Source organism: Grus americana, chromosome Z, assembly GCF_028858705.1.
Source record: "Grus americana isolate bGruAme1 chromosome Z, bGruAme1.mat, whole genome shotgun sequence".
In the NCBI taxonomy this organism is placed as follows: Eukaryota; Metazoa; Chordata; class Aves; order Gruiformes; family Gruidae; genus Grus; species Grus americana.
Genome location: NC_072891.1, coordinates 71,507,383 through 71,535,178, shown reverse-complemented (window position 1 = coordinate 71,535,178; position 27,796 = coordinate 71,507,383). Strand labels below are relative to the sequence as shown.

General features: G+C 50.4%; 1 protein-coding gene across 2 annotated transcripts; it reads right to left on the bottom strand.

The window, feature by feature from the left end:
• Positions 1-69: 69 nt before the first annotated feature.
• Positions 70-27,608, bottom strand: B4GALT1 (beta-1,4-galactosyltransferase 1). 2 transcript variants are annotated; one of them, XM_054809645.1, is made up of 6 exons: positions 27,119-27,608; positions 14,403-14,638; positions 6,905-7,092; positions 5,370-5,492; positions 4,025-4,129; positions 70-3,406 (listed from the first exon to the last, which is right to left on the bottom strand). In XM_054809645.1, exons 1-6 carry the CDS (start codon positions 27,591-27,593, stop codon positions 3,271-3,273), a joined length of 1,263 nt encoding a protein of 420 aa, XP_054665620.1. In that variant the 5' UTR covers positions 27,594-27,608; the 3' UTR covers positions 70-3,270. The 2 variants fall into 2 exon arrangements, with proteins under 2 accessions (XP_054665620.1, XP_054665619.1); XM_054809644.1 differs by having other exon boundaries at positions 70-4,129.
• Positions 27,609-27,796: the final 188 nt, after the last annotated feature.

Sequence of the window (27,796 nt, the reverse complement as noted above, 5' to 3'; positions counted from 1 at the left end):
GCCCAGTCCACCCCATCAGCCAGAAACCCACCCAGCCAGAGGGGTAATTCAGAGTACTGCTGCCAGACGTCATAACTGAAAATACTTTATTTGACATCAATAGTAAAGTAGGAACATTAGATTATACATCCATTGATATATAAATGATAAAAATGCAAATGCAAAACCATCTACAGGAAACCCACAAGCAGTCCAGTATACAAGTAACATCCCAGGAAAAGCTGCATGCCAGGACCCTCCTTCATCCTAACAAGCAAACAGTAATCCCAAAGAAACCCAGCATTAGCATTTCCTTTGCAGTAATTTGTTCTGGGTTTCAACCGTTACACACAGTATCACTTTGAGTGTTGCTACCAGTACGGGAGAGGAAAAAACACCACCCACCACAGGTCATGGCCAGAATTCACTTCTGTGCACCATGAGTGTTTGTAGAAAAGGCCCCCGAAAAGTCCCAGGGAGAGAAATTTCATGGCCAGGTTGAGTCAAGAGCATTTTGCGAGTTTGACTGATACAGTTTACACAGGGACAATGAGATCTGGAAATCACGGGTCAGCACCGAAGGGCAAACAAGCAACAAAAGGCAGCTTCGGTTTTGACATGGCTTGTGGCTTTAGCAGTAGCAGAGAAACTAAGTGACAGTTTCTTGCACTGCTAGCATATCTCTGCTGAAAATGGTTTTCAGGTTTCCTGATTTTCCAGTTTCCATTTCTCCCCTCTTTCAAGGCACATGTGTAGAAACCTTTGATTCCAACAGCTGGAAACAAGTGCTCAGACCACCTCCATGACACTCAATGATTTCACCATATAGCAAAACAACAAGTTGTTACACTAACTTTTTTCTAATCTTCAGAGAATCCTAAGGGAAGGAACCCCCCAAACCAACCACTCGATTACAACAGGTAGCCCCTTTGCCTGTTAGCAGACAGACACCACTACAGCTGAAGATCCCAACTCTCTGATTCAACTTACAAAAGGCTCAGCACAACATTAAGGTGCTCTCTGCAGAGACCTGGGATTTTCAGTGGGGCCTCGATGAGTTTTGGTGCTGGTCTGCCACCACTGTGGGAGTGGGGCCCTGCTTCTAAGGCACCTTTTTTAAAAAAAAAAAAAAAAAAAGTCCTTGCCTGTGTCTCCATTACTGGTGCAGACTACAGCTACACCAATGTTCTACAGGTACACATTTGACCTGACTTCTGCAACACATCCTCTTCTTGTACTCCTTTGTATCTGCAAGAGCTGGAGCCTGGCCTGCCAAAAAGGAGTCATTTTTTTTTAATGCAACAATAAGCACAAGAGAGTGGCTCTTAAACACAAGCCTGCTTCCTTGCACTTTGCTGCTGCTCCATGCAAGGTCACCTTCGCTCAGCTCCCGGCACGACTGAAGCAGCCAATCTGGCCAGAAACAGCTTTCAAGCAAAGGGGGTGAACACTTTTTCAAAGTGACACTGAAAGAAAAGGCAGCTGGGTGTCTCCCTAGTAATTAAAGTCTGCGTGCATACTTTGAGCCTCTGCTGGTGTAAGAAGGAACCCACTATCCCCCAGCCTCTGCAGGATCCCACCCCTGCAGTGCAAGGGTTCAGCAAAACCTTCAGGTCTCAATTAAAAAAAAAAAAAAAAAAAAGAAGAAAAAAGAAAAAACCCACCAAAAAAAGAGGCAGTGCTGAAGATGATCCCCAATACAATGAGCGTCCCTGATTTCAACAGCCTTCAGCACAGGCCAAGGAAGTGCAAATTGCTGTGGTCAGAGCTGGTGGCAAAGTACTTGCCAGAAGGAATTCAGTTCTCATTTCTGGCTGAGCTTTAAATCACTTAAACCAGCTCCGAGGGTGTCAGCGCTTGAGGCTTCCATACGGTCACGGGAAGGAAAAGCGGGGTGTCTGTACAGGTGGTGCTCTGACAAAAAGTAGTATTCCAAAACGTGCATGTCCCTCAGAGCCTGAGAAAATCAGGAGGGAGTTTCCGGACAGAGGACACACATTGCAACAGGCTTTAGGCAAAGAAAAATCGATTGGATGTCAGCCCTGCTGTGAATATCTCAGCACCGCAGGAGATCTCATGGACAAATACACAGAGCAAATACAATACACAGCTTATATATGATGCACATAAAAAGCCTACTAGTCTGAAGATAAAGGAGGCTTTGAATCATATCCTATTATGCTGCACCCTAGATTAATCTGGTATTAAATATATTGCTTATGATACACAAATTACTTTAAAAAGTTATTAAAATGTTACAACAACAAAAGTAATAAGTGAATTCAAGTTTTATGCATGACTTTGAAAGAAAAATTTTGTTTTTAGGAAGCTTCAGAGAATGTTTAAATAGTGTGGTAACTTTCTACGACTGTTAAGAAATGTCAGCAAATTTTAAGGCCACGATTTCATCGCGCAATTAAATTAATTCATCTTTATTTCAGGGGAAAAAAACATAAAAACCCCAAACCACCTCCCTCTGCCCCCCTAAAAAACCCCAGGTGGTGTGCTGAGGCAAAAGTCACTGTCACATCCAGAAGTAAGGTTATCTGAAGCCAGCGGTTTTTGCTGGTGCCATCTGTGTAGCTCCCACCGTGTGCAGAGAGCTCACTGGCAAATTCTGGCTCAACTCACTCAAAGCCTCCTTTGAGATTAAAAGAAATAATGACATTCATTGAATCCAGACTTGATTATTCAACACTTGCTCTGCACACAGAGAAGATGTTTGTTTTGGTCACTATGAGAAAAAATGTATGATATTGTCCCCATTAAAAAAATAATCTAATGCAAAGCGTAAACTTGTACAATTTTAGCAGCACTTTACAGTCCTTCATAAAGTAAAACCAGGCATTAATTAAAAAGAATGTTTTCATCCACCTCATTTAAAATATCAAAATATCACGGGCAGTAATTGCTGATGCATCACAGTTGTAATCAGTAAAATTTGGGTCCAGCAATTTACTCAACATGGGGAGCACTGCAGCAAATAGATCAGATTCAACATTTTCTGGCAAAGTAAATATTTACAACTCTTATGTACAGCTTCTGGACTTACAAAACAATGGAGAGCTACAAAGTTGTGTAAAGTGAAGTTTGGAATTAAAAAAAAAAAAAAAAAGGCAAAATAAAGCACTTGTCCAAACAATTTGGAGACACTTTGGCATGCCAAAAGAGGTCTTTTTTTTTTTTCTTTTTTTCTTTTCATTGCAACTGTTATAAAACCAGCAGATCTAAAGCATCACTGAGGCCAGATGTCCTGGGAAACGTAGGCAAGGTCTCTCTGTGTCTGTGATGTTAGCTATTTGGTGAGCCAATATCCACTGTGATCTTTGTATACAGAGGATACTTGTCAGTTCTTAACACCTTGTAAGATAGTGTATTTAAGCCGTCAGAACTCATTGTCTCCCTTGTGTGAGCAATTCGGTCAAACCTGCGGAAGGAGGGGGAAAATAAAAAAACAAAGAAAGAAAGAAAAAAACGGAAAAAAAAAATGTTTAAACAACCCGAACTTCTTATAGCCTTTCCTCTCAGGCGGCATCTCCGGTGTTTTACGAACAACCCGAGTATCAGTATGGGTCCCGTAAACTCCCAGATTTGGCCAGCCTGAGCATTGGGCAAAGGCATCCCTAGGGGGTCAAATTTTAGCCAGAAAAAAGCAGCCAAGCTTTTAATTCACACAGGTCCTTTTCCAGGTTTTATACGCCAAAGACAAGCTGGAAATAATTGCTCTGAGCTTAATTTGCTGCGTTTAAGAAACAAACAAAACAAAACAAACAACAACAAAAAAACCAACCACAAAAAACCCCCACACTGGTGAGACGTGTTCGTGCCATAGGGAAATCTTGGGGAAAAGGTCTGCACTCAGGTAATAAACTGGAGAGGGGAAGGGGGTGGCTTACAGCACAAGGAACAGAGGTCAGCAAGGGAGGAAACGTACTGCAGGCTTTCCACAATCGGGCTGTTTGCACAGCAAAGAGCAAAGCCTAGCAGCTGGAGCAGCAAGGGCAGGAGGTGCCCCTTGAATCTGCGCAGGACAGGGCAGACGCACCTCTCAGGGTTGGGTTCATTCTTTCGGTCCCGGGAATGCCGAATCATTCTGCACTTCCCAATGATAGCATCTGGACGGGATATCCCCATGCCTTTAAACACCAGCCTGTAAAAAGCAACTTGATTAGACACCCATGATAGGCGACGGATGTGGGATGCTCTGCCACACCTTCCACAAATAACCATTGGTTTTGGGGGTTTTGCCTTTTTTGGGGGGGTTTTTTTGAGGATGCCTCTAGCGCGTTTGCAGGCTTTCTAACACCAAAAGGGGGGAAAGTCAGTCCCTTTCCACATGGACATGTCAGCATGGGGAAAACAGATGTCCCCCTGCCAACACCAAGGATCTGCTAATTCACCACACCCTCACCTGCACTACCAGCTCCTCCAACACGCAACGCCTGCATTAACCTTGCTCCAGGCTGCAGACTGGAATTTGAATGGAAGGCATCTAGTTTTTAACCCCTCTGGAAAGGAGCCAAAAGAGTATTAATTATTTTCCGGATGTGTTTGCATGCTCTCTGCAAGGCACCCGCAGTTCATGGACACCAATGCTGGAAAAGTACCTGGTTTCTTCCTCTTTGCATCTCCGTTTTCATTTCTATATTGCATCTTCTGCTCCTCAAAACCTGAGAGGACCACCACCTTACTCTGAATGCCCTGCCCCGCTGGCAACTGCCCTGGGGATGTGAAGCTGTAAGGCAGCACAACCCCAAGTCCACCCTTTGCCCCAGTCTTCAGGCAGGGGTGGTCCCAGCCTGCCCTGTGCAAACACCTCCTCTCTGCAGTTTTGAACCTTGCTCCCCTTCCTTCCAGGCAGGAAGCAATGGCTCACCTCATGATTTAGCGCCACTTACAACCTCATAAATGAAGCTCTCCTGGGAACAAATGGAACCAGGCAGCCGACCTAAGCAAGCCTCAGGCTGTGTTGGGCTAGGTGTGTCAAGGTCTTCTCCACTCTGCGGTATGCCCTGAATCCCCTTCCTTCAGCCAGTGCTGGGCAACCCAGAAGAGCACTGCTCCAACGTGCGCACTGGCATGGATGCTTGCAAGGCTGTGTGGCAAACGAGCGATGCATGTGTGGGGCAGGGGTGGGATTTTTCCAGCTGAACCCACTCCCCAGCACACCTTGGGAGCTGTGAAATGGGGTGCGAGCACCCAGCAGGAACATGCTTTTGCTGAGCCAGCAAGTCGCCCACACGCCACCTCTGTCCCCGTCCCGGAGGGGAGGCTCCCACGGTTGGGGTGAAAAGACACCCTCCACCCCCTCACACCCTGGTGAGAGCAGCAGGTCTGTGCTCATCCCCACCCGGAGGCACTCACAGTGCAAAAAGGGGGTATTCATTTACCTGTTATAAATGTCGTCATCTTCACCACCCCAGCCCCAGTAATTGTTTGGGAACCCATTGATTTTTGTGAACTGCTCTTTGCTCAAGGCAGACACACCTCCGAAATACTGATTGTAAGGCAACCTGGAAGGAGGGAGAAAAGGCCATTAGAGGAGGAGAGGTGCTAGCCAAGGAGCAGCCAGCCTGCCCTGAAAGGGCTTGCCGCTGCCCTTCACCCCAGCTCACGGCAAGACAGCACGCCTGCCTGCAACAGGGAGCAGCACGTGTCTTGGTGCCCTGGACTCGGCCAAGGCAGAGGGAGCTGGTGACCTCAGTCCCAAATACAGCTGGGAAGTATTTTGCAACTGCAAACGGCTGCAGCCTTTCACTAAGTACACTGGCCTCAAAGGACAGGCTGGTGAGATGCACATCACCTTGCCAAAGGACAGATGGGTGACATGCATGCCCTGGGAGCTCAGCGAGGCACTGGAGATGCCACAGAGCCTTCTCTGCCAGCAGCTCCACCACTCACCTCCACGCTCCGCAGTGCCCCAAAGGAAAGCTCGCAGCCCAAAACTGAGCTGGCAATATGACCTTGCACACACAAAGCCAACCAGCTCCTGCTCGAAACGGGATGATTCACCAGGGGATTGGGGACAGATGAAATTCAGACCCACAGCACCAGGAGAGGGCCCACACAGGGATTACCAGGACCTATGGCAGACCTTGTCACTGCTTCAGCAAACAGAGGAAACCCCTGGGGCCTGCATTTCTCCTCTAAGCTTCACCTAGCTGCAAGAAAAAACTGAAGCTGCTGTGGTGCTGGTGACAGTCCTGCTCCGAGCAGGGCTTGGGTCTGCAGTGGAGGGGTCCTGCTACCAACACTGCTGTATCTTCAGCACTACTGGTCACCATGGGGTCACGACCGGTTTTTTCTTTAAAGATGAGGTTTTAAAATCCCCCTTGGGGATTTGGGACAGGAAAAATAAAAAAGCAAGACACTTTTTTCTTTGTAGTAGCTCTCTAAACCCAAATGTATGCTGAAAGGCATTTTGTTTTGTGTTGCCCTGAGATACCAAGGCAGGTCCCTCAGTGGCCCAAAATCGAACAGCCAAAAATAATTCGTTTTGCTCTTAAAATAGCATCTGATGCTGTCTTCTAAAAGCTGCACATAATTCTCACTGTGTAAGAGTGTCTCATTTTTCAGACTGGGTGGAAACACTAGCTGTCTTCCAGCTTCCACCCTGAAACACAAGAAGGGATACGTGGGCATCTACAAAATGACGGGCTCTTAGTATTTCCTCGCCCTACATTTCACTTTCCAGAAGCTGTGAATTTTAATAAACTGCTCAGCTGCGTTTCTCCCCCTTCCTCCCCTCCAGCCGATCCCGCTCGCAGCCACCCGCTCCCTGCAGGGATGCACACGCCAAGACAGGCTTTTGCCAGAGACATTTTCCCAGGCTTTCAATGGTAGGTGGGGATGTGTAACGCTGTGCCTGGCCGGCTAGGCTAATGGCGGTATTAGAAACAAAATGCCCCTCCAGAAGGCATCTCACCGAAATCCGAATTTATCCATGGATACAGAGAGGTGTCGTGGTTGGCTGTAACATTTGTAGGTGTTCCTGTCATCCATGGGGATGAGGTCTACGTCACTAAACACAAAGCAATCATAGTCATACTCTTTCAAAGCCTCTGCGAATCCTATATTCAGCAGTTTAGCACGGTTAAATTCTTCTTCTCCATCCTAATTTAAAAACAAAAAAAACCCCAACAGTTAAGTGATTTAAATTTACAGTTGTCATCAGCAGTTTCTTACCTGTCGCCATATGCTGGTGTTGCCGCACTGGGTTGGCATGTCTGTGATGGACTGAGCTCGACCCCAAGCATACCCCCAACAGCACCCATGGGACATCTGCAGCGAGTCCCCCTCGGAATGCCGCCCATGGGACGATGGCACCCCAGACACCTGCAACCATGGACGCAGCCGAAATGGCTGAGAAAAGGCTGGACCCAGCTCAGCTCCTGTCTCCTGGTGGGAGGCTCTGAGAGGGCAGGTTTGATGCTGAGCAGTCCCCCCATCCCACTCCACGCACAGGCATTTTGGGTTGAATTTTGTGATAAAGTTTATGGACTGCCAGGGCAAGGGGCTGGGCCTTCCTAGAGCAGTGGAGAAAAGCAAAGAGAGATGACCTCCTCTGGAAGAAGAGACCCTTGCTACAGAGAGAAACTTTGGCGATGCTTTAGTTTGCAGCCAGGACAAGGACCACGGACCAAAACCTTTCTGTGGCCACGATTCTCTTCCTAAGCTCTGCCACAACGTGGCTGCAGGACTGTGGCACGGCCTCTGCTCAGCAGCACACGAGCGTGCACCAGATCCCGATTTGCAAAGCATGGGGTGGCACCAGGAGCTAAGGTTTGCTGCTCTGCTGCTCGCTCCTGCTCCCGTGCCAAGCCCCGGGCAGTTGTGCACGCACAGGAGCAGGACGCTCCCCAGGCCCTGGGAAGGGTGCTGCTGGTTCGGCATGTGGCATGACACACAGTGTTGTTTACTGGATGGCAGGTTGGTGTGAGCCGCTTCCTGCAAGGGCTACGGCTCATGCACCGTCTGCTGCAATGCACAGCCCCTTCTTTGCTGCTCCTTGGCCAGTCAGAGCACGGCATGAGCCACCATGCACGCCGGGGGCCTCGCTGGGAAAATGAAACCAGGAGGGCTGTCACCATGATGGGAGGGACCTGAAAAGAGCTGACACGGCAGCAGGGCATGTTTATCCTAGGGCAGGCGCAGTTATCGAAGGGACCTGCAGAAAGCGGGGCAGGAAACTCTCTGCTCTCCTCCCCAAGCAATGATGCACCCAAGGAGAAATTAGTTTGGCCTCTGTCAGGCAGAAACGTTTCAAAAGCACACGTGGCTCTGAGCACAAGTACAGGCTCGCAAATTGCTCGAGTACTTTTGAAAAACAATGGGATCATACCCACAAACCTGAGAATGCCAGTGGTTTGAAAGTAAGGATTTCCAATCCAGGACCTAATTTTGCAACAGGAGCTTCAAACCCAAACCCTGTGCAGGGGAACTGAGCAGGCAGAAGGGAACGCCTAGGGCATCGCTGAAGGAGGCTGAAGTTTTTTGTCAGCCTGGAAACCAAGACTGCCAAATCCTTTCTTTTCTACCACATTCCACCTTTCCCCATCCACACCCTCGGAGCAGTGTCAAGCCAAAGGACTCCCCCACCATGCAAGCCATCCCCTGACCCTGCAGTACCTGCACCCGATGTGGGATGCGAATCAAGGATGGATAAAATACTGTGCCCAAGGAGCAGCAGCTTAAAATATCACCCTTCTCCCAAATGACTTTGCCTGATTAATAAATAATCAGTTTGGAAACTGTTTAATCCAGACTGGTTAATGGACCTGTAGCTGGACAGCCAATACAGGTTCTTGAAACAGCCACAAACATCTTTCAAATGAAGGTTTTAACAGGCAAGTGTCAAACCAAGGTTTTCAAAAGCATTCATCACCTGCCTCAGGCATAAATGACTTCACAGGGAGGAGTGAGCTTTCGTGGAGGAGGATCTGAGCAAATTCTCAGCATCCTCACCCGAAACAAAAGGGTTCATGCAATAACTAAGGTGGTGGGAAGATGATCACCATCATGCAAAAGAAAGAGCAGTAAAAACCTGAGTGCAGAAAATGAAGGCAAATCATGAACAAAGAGGCTGGGGAGAGGGAGCGGCTGAGGCTGTGGGATCAGAGGGTTTTCTTCCCCCAGCGAAGGGGGCTGCCCACCCCCAGCTGCCGAGTGCTCCTCTGGTCCCACAGCACCAAACCCAGGCCGGCTCCATAGTCCCACGGGGGACTTTTCCCAGTGCTGGTGCAAAGTGCAATGTGCTCACACCCCAAAGCATCTGCTGGGTCCAGTCTAGGAGAGTGTCCTCATTTCACACCCTTTGGCTGCTCTTTTCAAAATGAAATTTGAAGGCAAAGGACACTTCACATGGATTTTGTTACCAGCAGAGGCTCAGCCTTAATTAACCCAAGCCTTCAGGTAGCCTCTAACACTTAGGGATTAACCATGCTACAAGGAGCTGTGTTTTTAAACCTCTCTCCAAAAAACCCCGAAGGACAGCGCAGTGACCGGACCAAGAATGCACAAGACCCCTCCCACCACGTCACCCACTGGCCCCGTGCGTGGAGAGGGACCAGACACACAGCAAACACTTCACATCAGCACTGCCACTCTCCTCCCAAGTGGCCACACAGCTTCATACTGTGGGATCCAAAAGGCTTGGGGGGGGAGCGGGAATCACAACTGAAAAAAGAAAATAAGAACACCTCTCAAAGCCATTTTTTTAGTAACTTTACAGCAAGCAGGTAGCTGATGCAGCAAACTTTGCAATGCTGTAATCAATGGCGGCTCCTTGGAGGGCAGGAGGCTGGTTTTCTGTCCCAGGCGGTATACAGGGCTTTACAATGTGTATCAGAGTGCAAAAAGAATGATAAGAGGTTTTGCTTTTTGCAGAAAGCTGTTTCTTTACCTAAGGCAGTGTGGAAGCACCAGCAGGCTTGCAGTATCTGGGATTCAAATCTCTCAAATCTCAGAAACGTGCTGCAGACTTCAATCTTTGATTGATCCCCAACTTTTTGAAAGAAAACAAACAAAAAAAACCAAAGCAGAGTTGGGAAATCTCCTTCCTATGCTGCTGTCCCTTCCGGGTCAGTGCAGGGCACAGTACCACAGGCAACCCTTGAGAGAGCAGATAAAGCAGCACTGAAGAAGCCTCCAGCCCTTGCCTCTGCTTGGCAGCTCCTCATCCCACGGAAGCTCCCTGTTATTTGCCACAAGGAAATGCATAAGTTTGGACTTGCTTGGACAGAGGAGCACCATCCTGAAAAGCTAGGCAGTGCAAAGGGGACTGCTGCTTTGACAACGCAGCCCAGCTCTAGATGTAGCCTCCATGCTCATTCCCAAGGCTTTCAACCAGAAAAGATGTAGACCAAGCACATTTTTGCTTTTTTTTTTCCTGACAATTTTTTCCCTATGTTCTCTTGTCCTGAAACTTAACCTATGTCTGAGTTCAGTGCTGGTGCCCAGCACCTGTTTTTGGCTCTTGATTTTACTCCCTATGTCTCTCCCAGCACATCCAAGTCCATCCCCATTCCCTGGTCTACAAGAGACTGGCTGAAGGGCAACAACCTGCTGCCTCAGTCCTGCAGGGTCTGACGCCGACTCCTTCTCCTATCTAGAGATGATAAGCCCGAGCAAAACCAGCCAGCCTTTTTTACTTCCAATCCCTTACCTTTGCTGAATCTGGTTTGCTTAGCCAGACTCACCAAAGGATGCTACTTTTTTTAGTGCCAGACAGATAAAACTGAGGGTTTTGTAACTGTCACTTAAGCTAAAGGGTTTGCAAACCAGCAAGAAGCCATCTGTCCCAATTTTATCCTGCCTCCCACTTCCATGTAGGAGGCAGCTCTGTGATTCCTGCTGCAGGCAGCACAGCAGTGCAGAGGACCCGTGACTGCATCTCTCTCACCTGGATCCTAAACTCACCGGGTCTCAGAGAGGTAATGGTGAGGACACATGTTTCTGGACAGCTGAGAGAGAGCCATCAGCTCCAATGGGAGGTTGCTAGCTAAATCAGGGATCCCCCAAGAAGTCAGGGATCCCCCAAGACAGCCTGAACCACACGCACAGTGTCCATGTGAAAGTCCACGCTCTAGTGGACTTCAGAGGTAGAAACAGGCCCTTTGCTGTTTCTCTGTCAGAGGGTGTTTTGAGGCCTCAGCACCACTGCATCAGGCAAGAGGAGAGAGCAGCCACAGGGGAAACTCTCCCCCACAACACTGTGAGGGTAAGCAGGAGCCAAGCACAATTCTTCCCTCCTTTGCCTGCATAGCTGGGGGTCCTGATACCCCCTGCAAAATAACATGAGTAAGTGCAATGCCCCCAACCACTCCGCACTCACACGCGTGCGCGCACGCACACACACTCTGGAAAATTGCTACCAAGGATGTTGCAGGTAATGCCAGGGGCCAGTGGAAAACAGTTGAACTACTACACAGTTTTCAGGGAATTTGCTAAGTCTCCCCTTTCCCAAACTTCAGTCTGGCAGCACAGGCGTTTGCACAGGCAGAACTGCAGCAAGAAAACTCATTGCTAGACTGGAGCACCCAGGTGGCAACAGCTAAAGGTGCCGGAGAGCACATGGGTAACAGCGGGACCGAGCGAGACGCCACAGATTCGCCGCTGCCTTCTCATTTGATGGAGTCAAGCTTGCATGGCATCAAATGGGTGCTACAAAAAGCAGACCCAGCCACATCCTCACCTCAGATTTATCTGAAAGATCCTGCAACTGCTACTCCATGTGTCGGGTTTGGGTTTTGCTAGGGGTGGGCTGCGGAGGGTGAAGCGTAATACATATTTTCCACTGGCTCCTGTTACACATTGGACATTTTACAAACATCATCCCCCTGACTTCAGCCAAGTCCTACTCTGAGGCATTCAGGCACGCAAGAACAGCATGGTGGAGAACATAATGGACTCGTGACGGAAACACATTGCGCTGAAAGGAAGAAGTTTGACATTACCAGTGCAGCAGTAGCAGGGCTCAGCGCTCCTCTTTCTTTCTATGAGATGCAGAGCACAGAAGAGCACGTAGGCAGCGTGTAAGAACCAGATCACACAGTAATTCTCCTTGCTTCAGTGATTGATTTGCTATAGACAGGATTAACAAGTAAAGGTAATATTTCCCCACTAGAAGGAAAAATAAAAAAAAAAAAGGAGGGCAGATGCAAAGGGAAGGACAGACAAGAGAAAGAGAAAAGCAATTGTCAAGACAGCAGAGAAATCAGACCTTTTTTCTTCTGTACTTCTGGCAGAATTAATACATTTTCTGCAACCCTCTCTATTCACTGTTCCCACTCACCCTTGAGAGATGCATCCAGTGGATTTACTAGCACTGACCACTCTGCCTCTTCCAGACGCAGCTCGTTAGAGGCATGCAGAAGGAGCATGTTTATTTTACAAATCAAGTAGTCTTACTTGCTAACGTACATCTGACTGCTGGATGTGTCCAGGACACATATACCCTGCGTACTGGATGTCACTCCCACTCCAACTTTGCTGAAGGGATGTGTCTGAAAAAACATTTGCCTCAATAATTTTTGTGAGGGTTAACTTGAGAGCACACAGACAGCCCCACAGCCCTAGAACTGGAGGACAGGACCAGAGAAGAGGAGCCAGCAACGCAGGGCAGTGCAAGCCAGCATGCACCATCGCAGTAGCAGCAGGAATTCCACCCAGGCTTTGGACACTGCCTGCCTTTACAGGCACCGGTGCAGCTCCATGTGATCGGGCTCCTCGCTTTTCTTACCCTGCAACACTGCTGATGGGGAAATACCAGCCTCAGCTGCACCACCGGCTCTTTGCAATGGAGACAGCCGCTCGTCCACAGGCAGTGCCCCCAGACCATGGGCAGGCAGCTCTCCCCTGGGTCTCCACAGAGCCGGCCAGTGAGCTACACCTGGCCAGGAAAGCAGCAGCGCCTGCCACAGGACAGCTGCTGGAAGCCACATCACACCCTCACTTCCAAGCCATGCTCAGAAAAGGGAGGCATGCTGCTCTGCCACCTTCACCCACCTGCACCCCAGTGACACGTGGGGACCATGGCTCAAGCAACTTTGTGGCACCAGTAACTTGCACAGGCAAACGCTGCAGGTGCAAGGAAATGCAGCCTGAAGGATGAAGGGCTGGGGCTGGCCCTGTGTTGCTAGACCACAGCGGCACCGGCTGCTCTTTGCATTACGTAGGAAGGATCTCCTTACAGGGCTTAATTTTAGGGCACAGCATGCCAGTCCACCTGCTGCAGAAACACCTTGTGCCCTGAGCAACGTGGCCACCGAGCCACAGAAACAGTAGGCTGCAGACACCAGAGCATCTTGGCTGCTGTGCTTGGGAGCTACTGCTAATTCCCCAAAAATCACTTTTGCTCAGATCTCTGGCACCCTGGAAATGAGCAAACTAAGAGAAATAGTAGTAACAGAGTATTGGTTTTCTCTCTAGAAAGAGTCTCCCCTTACTTTCAATTCTGTGAGGAAATTTTTCGCTTGGGTGACCATTGTAAATATTCATGGTGTTCGATATGCCCAAACACATCAGGTGATCCACAACTTTAAGGAGTTACATTTCAAGAAGCATGTTATTTCATCTCAGTTTTTACAGAGCTGAGAAAACAGGATATAAATACATATCCAAGAGAGAAACTGCACTGTGAGATTGCCCAGCCAGTGGTCTCTGCTGGGGCTCTCAGAACTGCATCTGACTTTTCACCCTGCAGCCCATGCAAATGCCTACACATTTTAAGCTTTTCCAAGTGTGAACAACACCCACTTATTTAACCACCACTATGGTATAAATTAAGACAGCTTGTTTGGAGTGAAACATGTCTTTTTTTTTTTTTTTTTTTTTAAAGACAGGTCTAAGGCCATCAGATATCGAGAAAAAAACCCAACAAAACCCCCCCGTCACTACTTGTTTCTTTTCTGTTCTATTCACCTGAAGACAATCACTCACCAGCTCCACTGCCACAGCTTTGCTTTCTCCATCCTGACACTTAGTGCACTATTACTAACATGAACAGAAGTTGCTTGAGAAAGTAAGTGAAATCCTACAGCTTTATGGCTTGACGCCAGATTAGGCATTAACGCTACCTTGTCACCTTAAAGATCTTTGTATGCAATTCCTGCAGCAGTTGGGAAAAAGGAACATTTGGAAAGAGATATTAGAGTGGGTTGTGCTATCAGGGATTTTTTCCCTCCTCACCAAGTGCCTTCTTTAAGCAGAAGCTCTTTAGAGTGAATCGTGCCTGACAGGAAGATGGGACCTCAGGTTTTCCATTAAAATCACTGAAGCAAAATTGCTTTTTTTTTTTTTTTAAGCAACCTTATCTCTGCCTGCCAGCCCATTGTTTTTCAGGATAAAGCAACCACTCCTCTGTTTTAGGGAGCACAGACACTGTTATGAGAGTTGTATGAAGCCCTGTGTCTTTAGCATCTTACCTGGTTGATAACATATACTCCATAATCTAGTTGCTGCCTTTGGAGAATTGGGTGCAGGTAATAGAGCCAGTACTTCAGGTGCTCCTCTCGGTTCCTGAACGGTATGATTATTGCTACTTTCTGAAGTGCTATACAGTCCTTTGGAGCAAAACGACCTCCTGCTTTGACCTCTGGGTTTATTCTCGCCACTTCATCCAGGTTCACAGGCTGGGAAAATTCCACACGCAGTGCACCAACTGGAAGAGAGGCAGAGCACAGAGCAAGTTAGCACATACAATCTGTTTCTCTGAGCACACATCCTTTACACGTTTGTTATTTGTCTTGTTTTTTAAAAACAGAGGTTTGGATCCAAACATAATCCCAAAGGTGCATGGAGGTGTTGAAGCTTGGACCAGCCATACCCAAAGCAATTGCAAACACCATTCAGAGCAAATCTGCAAACGCTGGAGCCTTTTGGTATCAGACCCCAACCAAGTCGCTGATGCCAAGTGAGTCTTGAAAATCCTCTTATCTGCGTGGCAAACCAGCAGCTGTGCTCCCACTGGCACGTGCACGACAAAACCAGCCCAGAGAAGAGTGATGACCTCTGTGCTCTCACCCACCTCGCACAGTGTGAGAGCTGAGCACTTCAAAAATAGCCCTGCTCTCCTACCGACGTAATTACTTATGCCAAGGCTAGCCACATGCAAAGTGAATAAAACCCCCTTTCTTGTTTTTTTTTCTCTTGTAGATACTTTCAGTGGTCTATAGGCATGCCCATTATTTATTAAAAGTCCTGTATTAGAACTGTTAAAAAAACATACCGAGATTTGCATGCAGGTTGGCAATTCCTGCACATGGTTTCAACAGTGGCAGGTTTTGAAACCGCCAAAATAATCTGTGCCAAAACTGGTGCGTAAAACTGAGAAGCTCTCTGGCACCACAGAGAGGATGGCAGCCTCTGAGCTGCTCGAGGCCGAGCTTGGGGAGAGAGGGCAGTGACAGCCCCGGGCACTGATACAGTCAAGGAGACCTACTTTGCAAGATTTTGGCTCACGTGTCTGCACGAGTGCTGTGTGCTTGCCTTGGGCTTCTCTGATCTGCCACGTTGGCTCCGAAGCAGTCCCTCCCATACAGCTGTACATGGGTCCGGGGCTAAACACAGCATTGCCGACCAGAGCCCTTTGCGGATGCCCTCTCTTAACATTCAGGCTGGCCTTTCTGCAGTATTTGCTTCCAGCTGCTCCAGCCCTGATGAACAGGCTTGCTGCAAAAACCTAACGAGCACGGTGGCTGTCCGCAGAAGGACATCTCTTGCTGCCACGTCCTGCTCCCAGCAATGGTGAGCTAATAAATTGGGTTTTGCACGCATGCTCAGTTCACACTAAAACCTCTGCACTAGGTGGGGATTCTGAGGCCTCCGTGCATAAAGCAGAGGGTCTTCACCATAAATACTAGGCTGGGGATGACTCCTTTGAGATCTGTCTGCTGTCCCCTCCCCCTCTCCTCCATCTTGGGTGTGCACACACACATATGCGTGCATGCACGCACTCACACACGTGTCTTAGAGCTACCATCTCCTCTTTGCATTTGCTGAGGAGACCCCCAGGCCCCTCCAAGAGCATGCACAGTGTGCACACTTCTGCGTGTACATGCCAGTGGGGGGTACGCTGCACTTACGGAGCCCCCTAAGAGAGAGATGCAAGTAATTTTTAGAGCTCTGAAAGACTGTGGCCATCACAATCGAACTTGTGCATACCCCAACATGTGACTACTACAAAAGCAGAAATAATGTTCCAGGGTCACAGCCCATTCCCTGGGTATTTATCTAGAAGAAGCTAGTTTGGTTGTGCTGCTCCACAAACCTGTGCTCACTCAGGCTGGAGATGGCAAGAAGGAGACTGGCCAAACAGGCAGAGGTGCTCAGCGTACCCCCAGAGGCAGCAAGGAAGCTTTGCTGCCAATTCACTGCCTGCACAGAGGAGGAAGGTCTTGCAGAAACCGGCATCATGGGCAGGATGCACAGGGACGTCCCAATCTCTGCATTTCGCACAGGTTAAACAGGCAAGTTTACATGTTTCCCTCTCACTCAAGGAAAAGGCAGCGATTTCTCAGACCCCAGGCACTGGGATCAGTCTGCCCATGCTCTCAGCACTCCCGAGGTTCCCAGCTGCACCCCCAACATGCCTGCCTGGTTGCCCCACGGCACAAGCCAGGTCCTGCAGATGCCTGCCCTGCAGCTGCACGGCTGGGGCCGAACCCTGTCTGGCTGAAAAGTGGCTTACAGGGAGAGCTGGAAGAGTGCTCTGCAGCAGGAGGAAGAGGCAAGAATGGGAGGAACCGGGGGCAGGAAGGAACATGCAGAGGCATGACTGGGACCGGGGCTTGGCAGTGGCAGGATCAGGGGCCAGGCACGGCCACCCCTGCTGCTGGTGGGACAGGCAGGGAGGGGACAGGCGCCAGAGCAGCGAGGCCAGCAGGGTCCGGAGTCGGGGAGAGAGCACATTGTTTCCTCTGAATGTGGTTATCGCTTCCCTGCCATGGTGGCAAGTGTTCTCCCAGAATAGCCTCTGGCCTCGACCCATCTCCATGCCTGCTTCTCCCTGCCCATCCCTCTGCCCCCCCAGTGTCACCTCCGTTAGGAGACTGCCACTCAGTCAGGATGATGCTACACTTTTGTGCATTCAAAACAGCCAAAGGTGTTGTGCTGGGCACGATTCACCTAACCAGTACCAGGCAGCAAATGAGATTATGTTGGGCATCTGTGCCCAGGGATGTTATTTTCCTGCCTTCCTCACACCCCGCCGCCGGCAGTGGGACTGACCCGGTGGGACGCTGCAGGAAGCAGTGGGGCGGAAGCAGCACATCCTTTCATGGGGCCCTGCCAGCCCAGCCCGCTCCCAGGCGTCGGACGGCTGCCGTCCCACCAAGCAAACCCCTTCCTGCTAGGGCGGGCTACGTTCGCTGCTCCCAGTTGCTGCACTCTCTGCTCCCAGTTGCTGCTCCTGAGAAACAACTGTGAGCCACATCAGCCCGGGGGATGCTTTCTGGTTTAATAAACAAAGGCTCTTTTAATATCTTGCAGTCGCTCGCACAGCATAAGGAGGGAGGAAACGAAAGTTTGCCATTTAGGCGAATTTACAGGGGAAATCTCCCACTGGTGGCTTGCGAGCTCTAGCTGGGCAAGGACAGCCACAAGCGTCTGGACACTGCAAGCAGGGCTTTTTGCAGGCTGACACCCGCCAGCCCCCTTGGCCAAATGCAGACCACTCATCCCGCCAGCATTTGCTCTTGTTTGCCTTCAGGAGGCTGGAAAGTCAGCAAGGAAAAGATAGGAGAGGAAAACACATTCATTATAAAAACCAGCTGCGGAAGACAGAAATTTAACAGCTTCAGTCTTGAAGGACCTTGGTGAGAAATGATCTGTACTGCTCTGACCCTCCAGTTAATCAAATCAGTTTTAAAGGCAGCACACTTTCCTGCAAATGGACACAGCCCACATGCAGGCCAGGGAGGAGACCCCAGGCACTGGCACTGTACGTGTACAGAACGCAGCTGCTTCTGAAACAGGCTTGATGCAAATCACTCCGTTAATACATTCACTGGCAGCAGTAAGAATACAAAAAACTTAAAAAAACTTGAATAGGCTGCTTTCAAATACAGAATGGCTACAACAAACTAGACTTCGTAATGCCATGTGGCTGACAAAAGCAACAGCAACATACCACCCTCTGCAAATCCATGCTTTCAGTTCACTTCCCAAGCAGGACCAGGCTGAAGTCAAATCTGCAAACACAGGCTTTCCAACTGGTGGCAAGAGTCACGGTTCCAGTTGCTAATTTTAAATCATTTTGACCAAAATTTGACTACCTGGATAGCAAGCAGCCCCAAGGCTGTTGTCTCCCAAGGATGCTGACTCAGGACACAACCTGTGGATTTGTGGAGAAAGCGTGCAAAGTTTGCTGTTAGTGCTGTCCCACCGGCCAAAACTGTATCCCTATTGGTGTTTACTAGGTAAATGTTCCAGCCTGATTCACTCCATCTCAATTTTTTCTGCTTCTGTTCAAGGTGAATGCCTGACATAGGAGCCACTGTATATTGAGCCCCTGCTAAAAACATCCAGCCATGACAGAGCTATGTGGACTTGGAGCTCTGGTCACCCATACAGCCCAGGATTTCTAGGCAGGCACCTTTTGGGTTACAAAGCTCCCAACAGAGCAGCTTCATTAGCCTCCACCGTACATTTTTAGCAAAATAAAATGTCAAGAACATGAATAAGCAACTGCCAGAAGCTTGCAAAAGACACAAAAGCACAGCATCACATCTGAATACTTCAGAGATTGCGAAAGGAGATTTTAGCTGGCAGCGGTAGGTTAAAAAAAAGCCAACCCCTTCCCACCCCCATCTCTGACACTCAGAAGCATTTCTGCTCAAAGGGAAGGTGCACAGGAAAAGCGTGGTACAGGCACAGATGATGGGGGGCCATCGTGGTGCACACAAACAGGAAGCAGTTTCTCACATGAAGCAAAAGGTGATGCTTGCAAAAAGCCAGAGGCAATGCAGTGCTCAAGCCTCAGGAACCTGGCCCACAGCCCCAGTGATTTTCTTGAGCCTCGCTTCCCAACAGCCACGCTTGCCACAACAGCAAAACCTGTGAGGCTGCCAGCACACGTCCTCCCTGGTGCTCATCCAAGCGAGAGGACCCTCACACAGAAAGCCCAGAATCCGCTCAGCCTAATGCTATAATAAATCCAGGGGCTGCTCCAGCCTCCCTGGACCACAGATACTAGAAGAGTTGGGAAAACAAGCAGCAATGCCCCGTAGAGTAAGAATTGTATTCCCGCGTTCCCAGGAGGGCTGCGAATGGGACAGCACCGCACTCCATCCATGAAGGTGGTAGCAGGTGAGACAACATGGGGCAGCAGCCACCAAGGGCAGCCCTGGGGGGCTCAGGTGGGACAGGGTGGGGGGGAACCCCTTCCCTAGGAGAGTGGTGCAGCCCCAGCAGAAGGAGGGCAGCTGGGTTCATGGGCAGGTTTGGAGAAGTGATCCATCAGACTGAACTGCCCTCCCAAGCACTTCACTGGGAAAAACAGCAAAATTCACCTGAGTGCTTTAAGCCAGGCGCAAATGTCAAATATTTAATTTAGTAAGAATGAAAGCAAAATCATGTAGTACAGAGGCTGGAAAAAATCTCTCCTCAAACAGAGCAGAAAAGAACGTTTCCATCACCCTGGCTGAGAGCCGGGCACTACTCTCTAGCTGCTGAGCCATGTGCACACCCGTGCTGCCATGCTCAGACAAACCTCATGCAAAAGGAAACCTGGAAAAGAGAAGCAGAACTCACAGAAAGGAAAAAAAACAACCCAACCTCTCTTTGCAGGGGCCCAGCAGAAGAGGGAAGGGCCTGTTGGCTGCACCAAGTCCGCCCTGGCTGGGAAAAACAAAACCATCTCCACCCTGGAAAATGCGGGGGCAAGTCCCCCCACCCCAGGCTGTCGAGCAGGGGTCGCTCCAGCCCCTAGATCCACGTGGCAGCTCCCGGGCAGGCAGGTAGCTGCATCCCATGGCTCAGCAAAGCAAGCATTTCCTATTAAAATCAGCTAAACTTCAGAGCTGTGCCAGCGCCTACGCAGGCGGCACCAGACAGGCTTGAACTGGGGTTCAGCCCCATGGTGGTGGAACGAGAGCAGTGGAAGAGACAGCCCCCCCCCAGCATCCCCTGCCCAGCTGGGTCCTCTGAGCAGCCCCCTGTACTGGCATGTGACCCACTGGCCAAAATGGCCACTGGGACGTCTCCATCTCCTTATAAACTGGCTGGGAGCTCCTGCCCCTTGCTGTCTGCAGCTCTATCCCCGCTATGAGCATTTTAAAAAAAAAAAAAAAAATCATCCTTGGGTCTGGCTAGAAATATCCTAGTGAGGAAAAAAGCCTTCCCAAGGACTGGGATACATTTTCTTTGGCTGGTCTACACTTGCAAAGTTGCATCCCCTTACAGATGTCAGCTATGCTGATGCAAGGCTTGAGCCTGCTACACCAGCACATGCCCTCTCTTGGGCACGCTCACACAGTGTCTGGCATCTGCAACTGTGGACCCCAAAAGTAAACAGGCTGAAAAAAATGAGGATGCATCACACACACACACCCCCCCACACCCCCCCGCTGGGTCTGCAGGATGGCAGGCTTGCATGATTAACTGAGTGACTACAGCCAGAAGAAAAAATTTCTTAATCCAACACCAAGCGCTGCCTATTACAACACAAGGTCTCACACCAGCACATGGCGTCTTTAAAAAAATAGAAAAAAGATTGTCATTTCCACCAGAACGTATTTTGGGGAGAGAAGCAAAATCCTCATCTGTGGCTCAAATCCAGCGCTGCTTTGAACCGTCTCCCTTTGAGCCGGGCAATCTGCATGTGATTAGCCCTGCTCCCTGCAGCCACGAAATTAAATTCCAGGCCTTCAATCAGCAAACACAAAACAAACAAACAGAGAGGCCCCATCAGAAAAAGGCTGAGCTGCCCCCTGCCACGGGATGGGCGACAGGAGCTCTCCCAGCCTGAGTGGTAGCCCAGGGGCTCTGGAGCTCTGCCAGGGGCAGCCCCAAATCGCAAGGCAGCCCCCAGCTCCCCCTACTCCATCCCACCCCACTGGTGGTGGCTGCATCTGGATCCCAGTGCCGCCCCGCGGCTGGGGCGCGCTCCACAGATAGCGCAGGCGAGCACGGGGTGCCAGGTGGGGTGGAGGTGCAACTGTCTGGCCGAAACTCAGCCAGGGCTCACGCACCCCTGAAAGCACAGGGTGCTGCCGGTGGCGGGGGGTGCGGGAGGTGAGGACAGGAGCAGGGCACTGCATGCCTGGGGAAAGGGCCGCTGGAATCCCGCCGCCCCCGAGCACACACGTTTGCGGAAACCCATCCTGTAAGTTCTTTACAGGGCCGTTTGCAGGTAGGCGCCCTCAAAGCAAGTCCACTGACACCACAGGCTGGCGACCAGAGGTAGGGGAGGTGACAAAAGCAGCCCTCTTTCAGACAAACATCTGCAGGGGCTTGGGGACTGCCCCGAACTCTGGCAGCTCAGCTGCAGCCAGGAGGCAGCTGGAAAGGCTGTTTGCCATGCCCCAGTGTCACCGGCAGCCACGGCTACTGCTTGCCTATCTGGAGGTGCATATCCATGACTGGGTCACCAAGCACCTCTCCTTGCAGCCAGGGGGGCTCTAGGCACTGATCTGCACAAAGCAAAATGCTGTACCAGTGGGGATGGGCTGAGCAGCGAGACCTTCTTCAGGCCAGAGAAACAGGGGCGAGCTGGACACTAACACTGCTCCATCCACATCCCAGAAAACCCCAGATCTTTGGCCCCACCACTGCGGTACTGCTGTGGACTGGCTGGCTCTATCCCCAAAACCTCTGCAACCAAAACCCTCCTGCCCCACAGAGAAAGGTGGGCAGGAGGGAGGGAGGGGAGCAGTAGCTGCAGGATGCTGGCTGGAGAGGAGGGTCCACCGGCAAGGAGAGGAGGTGAGCGGTGGAATCCAGCAGCCCAGTGCCTTTGGGCTTGCTCAAGAGGCTACCAGACCCAGAGCACCTCCCTGCTGAGGACCATGCACCCCCAGCATGGCACCCTTTGGGGTGGGGCCCTCAACACAGCCACAATGTTCTCCATCTGCTGACTGAACTCAGACCAAGGAGCTCCACACCAGAGGAGGAAAGTTGAGAGCTGAACTGAATTCTGCATCCAAGTGTAGTTCGGGAAGCTGCAAGCATCTGTCTCTTTCCAAACACAAACTTGGCCCAATTTCCAAAGAAACTAGCTGTTGCCTCAGATCAATGCTGGCAGAGAAACAAGCACGTTATAAAACACTAGATGCACGAGACGGAAAACTTTCCTTTTCTCCCCAGCACATCCCATCTGTTGCGCTGTGTCCCTGAAACAGCTGCTCTCCAGGAAGGCATGATACCTTTCCGAGTTAGTTTGCAAGCCCAATTAATAGTCCTTGACCTTCACTTAGGGCAGATAAGAGGATGCTAGGGATGCTCTCACCGCAGAGGCTGCTCCCTGCCCGTAGAGAAAGCCTGTGCTTCAGAGGTGTGACATGCTCCCGACCGCACGGGTAGCTGTGGAGCCATCGGTGGTGTTGCCAGGATCGCGCAACTGCTCCCTGCCAAACATCTTAAACATATTCTTTGGAGAAGTTTAACACAGTTTCTCAACCTCTCTTTTGAGGCCAAAAAAGCCTAACTTTGAGCAAACTGGTCCACGTGTTAGGTCCCCCTCCCCCAGCCCTCTCCATGCTCTTCTCTTTGAGTTTCTGTTTTACTTTTTCGAAACAAGGCAGTGGAGGGACACAGCACCACCCCAGCTTGCAGCTATGAGCAAAGTTAATGCCTGTAGCACCCAGATTGGGGGAGAGGCAGGAGGGAGCGGAGATAACGGCTACATAAAAAAAGTTAAAAAAAAAAAAAGAAAAAAGAAAAAAGCAGACAACAGCAAGTTGAGATGAGAGGAGGGAGAGATGCCACATGCAAAGCAAATGCTTTCCCCACCACTTCGTATTGTAAGTGACCCCACAGGTTCAGAGGCCCTTAGTTTCTGGGGCAGAAACCCACCACGGGGAGATGAGAGCCCACGATTGCAGGTGGGCAATGTGACAGGAACCAGACCCCAGCCATTGCAAACCTACCAAACCCTTCCTGCACAGTCACCACCAGAAGTCTTCTTAAGAAATGGCATTTCGGCAGCTCACAGATTTTCATCCTCTTGCCCCAAATTACGCTCTACTAGGATTCTGCCAGTGCTAAAGCATCCTCTACCCCTGTGATGTCCACATATACACGGGCCTCAAACTAGATTATGTGTGAATTCACTGGCCTCCCAGGCACCACATAGCCTCTAAAAACTTCTGTAACACAGGCACTAAGCATCACCACCAATTTGACAGGCTACCTCTGTCCCCTCCAAACAAGCCTCAAAGCATCAGAATACTCTCATCACTTATCTCCAGCATCTACAGTCTGCTTGCACTGACTACACAGGCATGAGAAGTGGTGCATCAAAGAGAAAGCCCATGCCATAGTTCCTTCCCCCTCCAACTATGGCCTGCTCACCCACAACCCACCCAAGGAGCTTCTTTCTCTCGATCCTCGTTTTTTTAAACATTCCTCACTAACAGTGGGAAGCATCAGCTTCTATCCGTGACTCTGGCATCTCTAAGAAACAGATGTTTTTCTTGCATGCCCAAGGTCTCCCAGCAAACAGCCATTTGGAAACTGTACTCCTTTTTAAACATAAGTGAAAATGAGTGCATCTCTAGTAGTTTGTGCTATGGACAGTTCACTGGTTCATATATTAACCTCATTTTTTTTTTTTGTTTTGTCAATATCCCTTAATTATTTGGGTTTAGGGTTGTCAGTTTTCTAAATTTAAACCTGGGGGAGAAAAGCTATTGAGCCGGACACCTGACTGCAACATGTTTAGCGCATTTGGGTCATCTCTGCCATGAGACGCTGACAGGGCTGAGGGTAAGAACACATCTCTTCGGTCTGCCATTCCTTACCAGCCGCACCTGGTATCTAAACTAGCGTCAAAAATGTCCAAGGAGACAGCTGTATTCTAAAATAACCTCCACAAACACCACGTGCTCTTGATCAGGCAGGACTTGAAAATGACATCCCTGAAAATGATAAGCCTGTCCATGACATTCTGCTTTGCAGACTTCTGGCACCAAAAGATTAGTGCTGCTTTAAGATGAGCTCTTTTAGAGCGGGATCTTACTACCAAAGAACACGCTTCCTTCCGCACTCCCTCCTTAAAACAGCAGGCACATAACTACCCCATGACCAAAACACAAAGACCTCATAGAAAAGGTAGAAGAAAAGCATTTGACTGTTTTGAAAGCATTTAGGCCAACATATATACTACTTCTATAGAGTAATTTTTTTATTATTATTTTTATTATTTTTTTTTTTTTAAAAAAAATACTGTTCCACAGCTCCCAGAGAACATAACAGTACTTTGGGGAATGAACACCTGCAGGATATATCTGGATTTACTTGCTTTTGGGCTTCTCAGAGGCTGAAGTTTCACCGCAGCAAGAAGAGTCTGCTTCTCAATACCCCATTTAAGATACTCATTGGCACGCAGCTCTCAACTGCAGCATAAATCCAAAATACAATTTCCCTGTATTAGAAAATTTCATAGCTGTTAAGGACTTCTAATTCAAAGTTGAATTATGGTATTATTTCCCCAGCCCTGATTTATGCTTTTAAATTATACAAGCAAGTGAACCATAAAAGCATTTTAAATTTGGCAGCTTCTTGTAGAGATTAAACCTCATTCAGCTAATGCATTTGCTGCAGAGCCAGACAGCAGGGATTGTAAACTGCTCTCTCTAAACATCACTAGAAAGAAAACTCCAAAATAAGTACCTGGCTATTTGACCGTTCAAAAAGCCCGAGCAGCTCAGTCACACATATCCTGCATGATTCATCACATGCTTCCCAGCGATGGCAGAGGGGAGGAGGGGAGCAGAAAATAAAAAAAATAAAAGGATGAGGTGCGTTTCAATAAATGTAGGTTTATGCTGAGGGAATGGGGCAGTTGGAGCTACCTGAGCACTTCTCCATACCTTTGGGAAGGTGGGAATCACAGGAAGGTCCTTGCTGGTTCCTGCTTGTTAAGTTGATACCAATAAGGAGGTTTATACACAAAAAGAAGAGGGTTTTTTTTAATTCTGGGTGGGTCAATTGTCAGAAATGCCTGTGGAGTGTACACCTCTCCATCCCCCACACTGGCCTTAGACATACATGAGATATTGATCAAGGCAGACTCAGTTCTGACCAACACCTGAAGCACGACAGGATTGTTTTACAAATGCTGTTTGCTACCAAAATCTGAAAAGAGCAGGAAAAAAAAAATACCCATGAGGTTTCCTCCCTACATGCTGGCTACAAACCTTGAAGCTGTGACAGTGCCAGTCTGCATCTGACTGCACCACCCCACAAGTACTGAAGCTAACGCCGCTAGAAACCATTTGCTTGCTGCCTTGTAAAGAGCTACTTTCTACATGGCCCTGCAGCTCTCTCAACATCTGTAACCACTTCCAATAGCCTCATTTGGCCTTTGGCAGATTCTGCAAATTGCACCAAAGATGTTACAGAGACGGTATAAAATATTTTAATTCATTCTTCAGCAACTAACTCTGATAATGCTTTGAATCTTGGGGACTCTAAGAGCATTTCTGTAAACTCCAGGAATTTCAAAAGCACATGACTCGCTCCTGAGAGGATCAGGGTAAGTGGAGACCGTTTAAAGCAAAGTCATATTCATAAAGGACTCCCACGTCCACTCCATGAGGACAAGCTTGAACAGCCACTTTCAACTTAAAGTTATCTAGGGGAAAAAAAGCGAAAGAGATGAATCAAAAGCAACAACAAAAAAACACAGCACAGTTCCTTTCAGTGACCTCAAAACCGCCTTCCTAAAATAACAAACCAGTCATTTGTTATTCAGATGCATTGATCCATAAACAGCTGACCAGCGAGCACCAAGAGAAACTATGAATTTCTGTGTTGGTTTCGTAAATTGAAAACCACAGGTAGCTTCTTGAAAGTCTCTTCCCCCGTTGTGATCTCTGGTCTGTGTCTCTGCTAACATGGCACACTGATGAAAAGGGAGATGATTCCCAGGCTCCAGGTCCCAAATGGCTTGTGGCCAGGTTACTACCAACTGGGATGACAGCAGGTCAAGGTAACCAACTCTACCTACATCATAGGAAGGTCTATTCAAAGAGCAGCAGCTTACAAACAGCAAGTTGGGTGAGAGCCTTGTAAGGGGAGGAAAAAAGCTGAAAATCACCTTGCTCCCACTTCTGCCTTGCAACAAAGCCAGTGTATCAAAACAGCTACAGGTGATCAATGTAAAAATGAAGACCACCAGCAGGCTGCAAACCCGCAAACTGCCTGCCAGGCTCCCAGCACCCCAGCAGTCCGGAAGGGCCTGTGGGGAGCACAGCTCCAGTGCAGATAAAACACACGCCAAGCTGCCACGTATCAGGATACTACATCACAGGACCAAATACGTGGGAAGCGCCTTTGGGATGCATAACAACTATATTCATGACCCTGCCTCACAGCACTTGTTAAATCTATGCCGCTCATCGAGCAGGTCCGCGCACACAAAAGACTGCGAAAGTCTGCATTAGCACAAACAGCCCGTCTGATCCTTCCTGTGACATTGCGCAAGAGGAGTATTTTGGGTAGAGCTCCCAGAGGAAATTACCCAACCTCTCCGGCAACCAGAAAGAAACCTAGCCAGACGGGGAGGGAGCGCTCCCCGAAAGCGCCAGGGCTCTGCTTGCCGCTGCCTTCCTTGCGAGAGCATCCGCGCCTCGGTCCCCGCAAAACACCGGCTCCCCGGGGATTCTCCCACAATCCCCCTCCGCCGGGCGCTGCGAGGCTACGCCGGCCGGCCGGCGGCACGCGTGGGCAGCCGCGCCGCTGTCACACCCGCCCCGCGGGGACAGACACCTACGAGGGACATCAGGACCCAACGCGCGGCGGCGGGACCCGGCGGCCGCCCCTGCCGTCGGGGCGGGAGGAGGCGGCCGGCCGCGATGCCCGCGCCCCCCCGTGGCCTCGGCAGAGCGGACGGCGTCGGGCACCCGTCGGGCGGCAGGAGAGGAGGAAGCGGAGCCGCCGTACCCCCCCCCAAAAAAAAACCCGACGGGGCGGCACTCACCGAGCAGCGGAGAGGGGTCGGGGCAGGGGCCCGTCGGCGGCGAGGCGGGCGGGGGCCGGGGCCGGGCGGTGGGCGGCGGCGGGCGGGAGAGCGGCAGCGAGAGGTTGGCGGGCGGCGGGCGGCGCGGCGGCGGCTCGGGGCTGCCTGGCGGCCCCAGGGCGCTGCCCGCCAGATAGTAGAGCAGCGTGGCCGAGAGGTGGAGGGCGCAGAAGGCGACAAGGAGGCGGCAGGCCCGCTGCAGCGAGGTGCCGGGCAGCGACGGCTCCTTCATGCCGCTGCGCTGGCGGGGAGCGCCGCCCGCCCCGCGCCGCGCCGCCGACGGGGGACGAGGACGAGGCGGGGGCGGGGGCGGCTCCTCCCTCCGGGGGCGGCCCCGCGCCCCGCGCCCCGCCCGCAGCCTCCCACCGCTCGCCACCGCGGTGAGCACCGGCGGGATCGACCTCGGCACCCAGCCCGGCAGCCCTCCCCACGCCATCCTGCCCGGCACCTACCCCGCCCCCAGCGTCCTGTCCGCCGCCGCCAACGGCGACTACGCAGCGACTCCTCCTGCACCGAAGCGGGCAGCCCCGCCGCGGGGCTGGCCCCTGGGCGCGCACCCCTCTTCTCTGGCTGGCTCTCCCGGTAGCACCGTGTAGTAGCCGTGGCTGCAGGTTCATGCAGGTCACTGTAGCAGCAAGC